Consider the following 7,753-nt stretch of genomic DNA (forward strand, 5'->3'; position numbering starts at 1 on the left):
GTCAATATATTCTGTTACACCAAATAATGATCTTTAAAAAAGCATCATATGACCCCTTTAAGAGAAACATCCAACGCAAATATAGCTGCACTGTTTTTAGTCGCAGCCTTGAATACATACGGCACTTAAGAAAAAGTGCTGAGGTAAATCAGTTATCTGCTATATGATCTGATCTAGTTTTACAACATGCTGGTATTGCTGGATGCCCTCACCTCATACAAACCCAGACTGAAATGACAGATTCAGATTTTTACAACTGACACGCAGTAAATTTCTTACTCGCCTGCACCAGTTTAGCCAATACAGCATTTTTATAGTGTATGGGATAAATAGTTAGAAAATTAAAAATTCATAATCAGGACAGAATAATTATTCACCTTTATTCTTCAAGGAACAGGACAACTAAGCTACTACTGAGAATAGTATTATCAGAGAAAATATAACAGAACAATGGTAAAATAATATCCAACACATTTCAAATAGACATATATCTTTATTTCGGAGTAATGTGGTATGAAAAGAAAAGGGGCAATGAATCAATAAAACAACACAAAAAGAAAAAAGTATGAAAGAATACACCGTTTCCCCTACATGATAACATGCTTGCAAAGGCATAACATGTACACAACCTTACAAGACTTCATTAAAAAAAAAAAATAGCTAGCTAGGACCCAAGGATTTCTCTTACATAGTGAAGAATGCTCATGAGTTTGATCTGATGTCCAGCTAAAGCCAAAAAAGCCAACATTCAACTGTGCAGCTAGTAAGAATGTTATCACCACACATTGCACTCATCTTTAACATGAGGAATAAACAATTCAACTAAGTGTCTTTACATGGTCCTCCTTTAAACATGAAAAAGGTGTTAAGGATAAGGAATGCATCAGCGTTTTAAAACAATGAAACTATGATACTGTATAACAAAAAAAAGGCTAAATTTAATCCATACTAACCCAGAACACTTTGGCAACTGGCAAACCTCACACTACTTCACTGGATTTTGAAATGAAATATGATCTGGTTATGCGACATGTTTCTAAATAGGGGCTGCAGTACTCAAACCTTAAAATATACATTTGTGATTTTGGTTTACCTTTACAAGGCCCCAGACACAGAGGACCAATATGGTCAGAAAATAGCTATTCAAGAGCCTGTTTGGTGCTGTGCATTCTCTTGGAAACTCAAGTGTATGAATCCAGTTACAATTTAAAATAATAATTTAATCAAAGTCTAAAATTCTTATAAATAATGCCTCCTGTAAATTTTAATCTGCTGGTTTTCATTTTTAGAAACTTTAAGGATTAAAATTGATGATGTAACAGAACCCTTTCATTTGGTTCCTCTGCCATATCTGCAATGCATCAATATAGGCAAAACCTCTGAGACACAACTTCACATAAGGGCAGGGGCGGCATGCAGTCTCATCATATGTTTGGTGCAGATCTGTCATTTGTCATGGTGGGCCGTAGTTTGACCGTGGCAAATGGATTCCCACCCCTGATGAGGGAAACAGGCATTGTGATTGCAGAGAATGGGTTAAATGCTAGTGCACTGTAGTAATACTGGTAATTAATTCTGTAAAAATATACTCACCCAAGGAATGGCGGCACTGAGTGACCATTTGGCAAAGACGCCTGTTGCAAACACAAAAATAAGAATAAAAAGTGATCAGCATAAACTGTGCTTCCATTCTTTAGAACTTAAAGTGCAGAGTGGGTTTTCCCCGTCAGACTGGTTCGATTAGGATGTCAACACATGATTCTGTCACTTCACCAGCTGACTAAGTACCTGGAACAATCGCAGTGTCCTATGACCTCATCATATGCGTCAGGAATCTTGATAATCTTGAAACGGTTGCTTTCGTTGTCTGAGTGTTGAAAATCTAATCACTTCAAGGGACTATGAACTGTAAACAGTCAAGGAACATGCATGTTTCTTTATATACAGTATCTCACAGAAATGAGTACACCCCTCACATTTTTGTAAATATTTTATATCTTTTCATGTGACAACACTGAAGAAATGACACTTTGCTACAATGTAAAGTAGTGAGTGTACAGCTTGTATAACAGTGTAAATTTGCTGTCCCCTCAAAATAACTCAACACACAGCCATTAATGTCTAAACCGCTGGCCACAAAAGTGAGTACACCCCTAAGTGAAAATGTTCAAATTGGGCCCAAAGTGTAAATATTTTGTGTGGCCACCATTATTTTCCAGCACTGCCTTAACCCTCTTGGGCATGAAGTTCACCAGAGCTTCACAGGTTGCCACTGGAGTCCTCTTCCACTCCTCCATGATGACATCACGGAGCTGGTGGATGTTAGAGATCAGTTTCAGGGTCTTGACAATCTTCTTATAGCCTACATCATCTTTATGTAGAGCAACAATTCTTTTTTTCAGATCCTCAGAGAGTTCTTTGCCATGAGGTGCCATGTTGAACTTCCAGTGACCAGTATGAGAGAGTGAGAGCGATAACACCAAATTTAACACACCTGCTCCCCCATTCACACCTGAGACCTTGTAACACTAATCAGTCACATGACATTTTCACTTAGGGGTGTACTCACTTTTATGGCCAGCGGTTTAGACATTAATGGCTGTGTGTTGAGTTATTTTGAGGGGGCAGCAAATTTACACTGTTATACAAGCTGTACACTCACTACTTTACATTGTAGCAAAGTGTCATTTCTTCAGTGTTGTCACATGAAAAGATATAATAAAATATTTACAAAAATGGGAGGGGTGTACTCACTTCTGTGAGATACTGTATGAGAGAAGGGTTTACTGGGAGTATTCTAGAGTTAAAATCTGACCAAGGCAGGCCTTATTTCATATTAAAGGAGTAGGCCATTCAAAAATGAACATTCTGTCATTATTTACTCACTCACGTCATTCCAAATTTTAACTACAGTTTATAGTCACAAAACAAAAACACCATAAAAGTACTCCATATGACTATTTTTTTTCTGAACAACAAATTATGGCCGCAGGCTCTCAAGCTCTAAAAAAACTAACACACGTCGGTGCCAATAGCCTTATGTGCAGCGCACGAGTCCCGGCTCGTGGACCTTTCATGAAAAAAAACACACATACAAACAAAGCACACACTATAAAAGTACTTCATGTGACTCCCCCCTAACCTCCAAAAAAATACTCCACATGACTCATTTTGTAAGTCATCGCATGGTTTAAGGAATAGAATGGCAGACAATTAAATAAGAGTTCTTGTCTTACAGAAAGTTGCATGAAGATTTTTGTGTTCCACAGCAAAAAGTAAAGGCATATAGGTTTGGAATGACGTGACTGAGTAAATGACAGAATTCCTATTTTTGGGTAAACTATCCCTTAAAATGCTCATCAAAAGACAGACTTTGGTCATCAGACCTTGCCACAACAGTACACGTGTGTTTACCAGAGTCACCAGCCCACCATCATATGATTACATTCAAGGTGAATTAGCTATGCCCTGAGGCAGTACATGTGGCTTGAGGTCATTCAGGAGAGGGAGCCAGATACTAGGGGTGGGCGATATGAGCTAAAATTCATATCACGATATTGATATTATATTGCGATATGAGAAAAAAAAACATTACAGGCAAAATATTTTAACCTTATATAACTAGAAAAAGTGAGGGATTGGACATAGACCTGAAAAGCCTTTTTTTATTGTGCCATTGTTTTTCCACTGTTTGCGTGTTTGAGTAGGCCAGTGGTTCCCAAACCTTTTCTGTCAGGCCCCCCTTTTGTAGAGAAAAATATTTTCAAGCCCCACCCCCTCTTTTTTTTTTTAAAGTTTTTATTTTTTATTTTTTTTAAGTCTCTTATGCTCACCAAGGCTACATTTTTTTTGTTTTAAAACACAGTAAACGAGATCACGTGACCCACCGTTAGCACTGGCGGTGTAGTTCGATTGCTCCCTGACTCGGTATCCTTAATCAGTTTTTTCTCAGGAAAACTATCAACATTTGATTAGTTTTGGACTGTTTTTCTAACGGAGCTACAAATGAAGATGGCAAAACGTCAATTGACACTGGCTTAACCGGAGAAAAAGCGAGTTAAAGACCATAATTATGATTCTGAGGGGGAACTTCCATAGTTGCCGACGAGTTAAAGATAATAATAATTAATAATATTCATTTTATTTATGGGCACCTTTCAAGACACTCAAGGACACCTTACAATAATAAAATACATAATTAAAACAGAAAAAAAACAAAAACAATACAACACAATAAACAATAATACAAAGAAAAAGCAATACCCAATAACATAACTAAATCACTCAGGATAGGCTAATCTAAAAAAATGAGTTTTGAGAAGCTAAGAGTTTTTAGCTTCGTCAGGGAACTGTTTAAAGAAGAATTCGCCCCGATTGTGGATAGACTTGGAGTTCTGGAAAAGGATGTTCGTCTGATAAGAAATCATTTTGATAAAAATGCAAACAGCTCTTCGTCACACAAAAAAAGACACCGTGGAGGTCAAGCTAGCAGTGGACTCCCTTCAGGAAAAGTTGTCGAGAATCGAAGACAAAAGCCGCCAGTCCAATATCCGTCTAGTGGGGCTGAAAGAGGGGGTAGAAGGAGATGACCCTCTGGGATTTATACAGAATCATCTTCCTAAATGGATTCCCTCTCTTGCTGGCAAAGTAGTGGAGATAGAAAGAGCCCACCGTATTTATAGCGGTGAACGTTCGAAATCAACCCCTCGTACGTTCATCTTCAAGATGCTGCGTTATCCAGACCGGAATGCAATCCTGAATGGAGCCTGACAGAAGAAAAGCAGCGGCGCTCCCATATGAAGAATTTCTAAGAGGAGAGAAATGGCATCGGCGAGGAAGAAGCTAACTCAGCTGGGGATCATCCTTTTTGGTCTACCCCGTGGTAGTGAAAGTTACTCACCGAGGGAAGATTTCTCTTCTCGAGACAGTACGTTCATCTTCAAGATGCTGCGTTATCCAGACCGGAATGCAATCCTGAATGGAGCCTGAACCGCTGGAGAAATTCTTCATATGGGAGCGCCGCTGCTTTTCTTCTCAGTACCCACACGACGCCGTGAGGGTACTGAGAAGAAAAGCAGCGGCGCTCCCATATGAAGAATTTCTAAGAGGAGAGAAATGGCATCGGCGAGGAAGAAGCTAACTCAGCTGGGGATCATCCTTTTTGGTCTACCCCGTGGTAGTGAAAGTTACTCACCGAGGGAAGATTTCTCTTCTCGAGACACCGGCGGAGGTTGAAAAGTTCGCTCTCAATCTGGATCGTGCCACAGTTTTCTCTAAAAAGCTGTAGCGGTTACGTTTCGAGAATCCGAGGTGAACGAGGATGAATCTGCAGTTCCTATGAAGGACCTTGCTAAGAAAATTTGATTGTCTCTTCATCCGAAAAATGACCGGGTCAGATGTTGACGGACAAGCCGGACTGCTAGGTTGGCCGCGTATCCAAAGACTTTGAGGGCAGGTAGAAGAGTGTGTTCTAACTCTTTGCTTACTGCCCATTTTGTTAATGTTCTTGTTTTTTTGTTCTATGCCCGGGACTGCCCACGTAAGTTATTCAGTCTAGTGTTGGCCTATATATTTGTTTGCCTAGATGCCTTTGTATATGCATATGTTCTGATCACCGTTATCTTTCCGGGGGATTACTTTATGGTCCTCCCGCATTAGTTCTGGTTGATGTGGAGTGCTTTTCCTTTTTAATATATGGCTATAAATATTTTATCATGGAACGTTAATGGGTTAAATAGCCCTATTAAGCGAACCAAATGCTTAGATTACCTACGATGCAAAAAGGTCTCTATTGCCCTTATACAAGAGTCTCATTTGAAATCAGCAGACATGCATCGCTTCCAAAATAAATACTTTAAAGTGATCTCTTCCTCTTCGGCTGTCAACAAAACTAAAGGGGTGCTGATAGTGTCTAAGCGTAATATTGTTTTTTTAATTATAAGATCCAGTAATGAAACAGAAGGCTGAATCACTTGTTGTTTCCATAAATAATACTAAATATGCTTTTATGTCTGTATTTGCACCCACTGAGGGTGATTCCTCATTTTTTCAAGAATTATTACGTTTAGTTGTGAGTTTAGAGGACTGTCTTGTGGTCTCATTTTAATGCTGTGTTGGATCCCCAGTTAGATAGATCTCATGCCTCTAAGTCTGATTCAATGATCTCTGGATGTTTTAATTCATTTTTGCGACATTCCAATATATGCGATGTCTGGCGTTTACAAAATGACGGTGCTAGGGATTATACATTCTTTTCAGCTCGTCATAAGAGTTATTCAAGGATTGATAATCTATTTATGTCCCCTTCACTTATTCCCTATATTAGTAAAGTGAATATTCTACCAATTCTTTTATCTGATCATTCTCCGATAATTACATCTTTAACCCCCGCATCGTTGGGCGCCAAACGCAACCGATGGAGATTTAATACCTCCTTGTTCCAGGACTGTACATTTGTGGCTGATTTATGCAGCTCTTTGACAGATTTTTTTACAGATTAACAGAGATTCAGCCTCTGACCCCCAAGTATTATGGGAAACCACTAAATATTTTATTAGGCGTAAATATGTAAGTTTTTCATCCTTTAATAAAAAGCATAGGGAGAGCCGTAAATTTGAATTAGAAAAACAAATTGATCTACTAGAGAGGGAATTAAAAGATATTTTTTGTGAAACCAAAGCCAAAACAATAAATGTTCTTAAATCAGAATTAAAATCCATATATCTACATAGAGCTGAATTCATCATACATTGTACCAGACAATCACATTATTTTCATGGAGAACGCTCTTCCAAGCTGTTGGCTTTGAGGTTGAAAGCTAGTGAATCTAAGGCTAGTATATCAGCTATTAGACATGAGGGCTCAGTATATATTCAACCTAAGGATGTAAATAGAGTATTTGAAAACTACTACCAACACTACCAACATTCAGAATCCAACTGTGACCCAACAAATTTTGATTTATTCCTTAAACATTTAAATCTTCCCAATCTTCCCAACTCTCAGCGCAACATATTAGATAGCCCTTTGACAATCAAGGAATTAAAATCGGCCTTGGATTGCATGAGTAGTAATAAAGCCCCTGGGCTAGATGGGATTCCCCCAGAGTTACTGAAGACATTATGGGACATAATAGCACCCTTGATTCTTAATTCTCTTAACTTTGCGTTAGAAAAAGGGGCTTTACACAGGAACCAAACCACAGCTTTAATAACTTTGCTGCTGAAGAAAGCGAAGGATTCACTCGAATGCTCTAGTTGCAGGCCAATTAGCCTCCTATCCACAGATTCAAAGCTGATGGCCTTAAGATTGGATCGATGTATAGGAGACTTGATTGACTATGATCAATCAGGTTTTCTAAGGGGGCAAATCTGCAGAATGTACATAGGCTTCTTCATATTATTCAACAAGCAGACTCATATATAGCTTCCTCTGCAATCCTTTCTTTGGATGCAGAGAAAGCATTCAACAGAATTGAGTGGAGCTTTTTGTGGTCTGTCCTAGAGCATTTTGGGTTTGGCTCGTTTTTTCTACAAGCAGTCAAAACTATTTATTCTGAATGCTCAGCTAGAGTGCTCACTGGTTCTTACATCTCCCCTTCCTTTTATTTTGGCAGGGGTACTCGTCAAGGTTGTCCCCTGTCACCCTTGCTTTTTAATTTATCATTAGAGCCTTTGGCCCAAGCAATTCAGACCTTACCCACTATGATTCCGGTCAGTGACCAGTTTAATTATCTCGGAATCAGAGATTTTCC

General features: G+C 38.8%; 1 protein-coding gene across 3 annotated transcripts in view; it reads right to left on the reverse strand.

Annotated features, from left to right (window-relative positions):
- Positions 1-473: 473 nt before the first annotated feature.
- The window catches only part of LOC107699869 (brain-specific angiogenesis inhibitor 1-associated protein 2-like protein 1), a 67,388-nt gene continuing 60,108 nt past the window's right edge, over positions 474-7,753 (reverse strand). For 2 of the 3 annotated variants that reach the window (XM_016501280.1, XM_016501279.1), the window contains exons 13-14: positions 1,594-1,634; positions 474-1,497 (exon numbers count right to left, since the gene is read on the reverse strand). In XM_016501280.1, the coding sequence (XP_016356766.1) occupies positions 1,425-1,497; positions 1,594-1,634 (114 nt within the window). In that variant the 3' untranslated portion in view covers positions 474-1,424. Of the gene's footprint in view, positions 1,498-1,593; positions 1,635-1,788; positions 1,907-7,753 lie in introns of all 3 variants that reach the window. The other variant, XR_001635506.1, reaches the window with a different exon arrangement.

This window comes from Sinocyclocheilus anshuiensis, unplaced genomic scaffold (assembly GCF_001515605.1).
Source record: "Sinocyclocheilus anshuiensis isolate Anshui unplaced genomic scaffold, SAMN03320099.WGS_v1.1 scaffold1280, whole genome shotgun sequence".
Lineage (NCBI taxonomy): Eukaryota > Metazoa > Chordata > Actinopteri > Cypriniformes > Cyprinidae > Sinocyclocheilus > Sinocyclocheilus anshuiensis.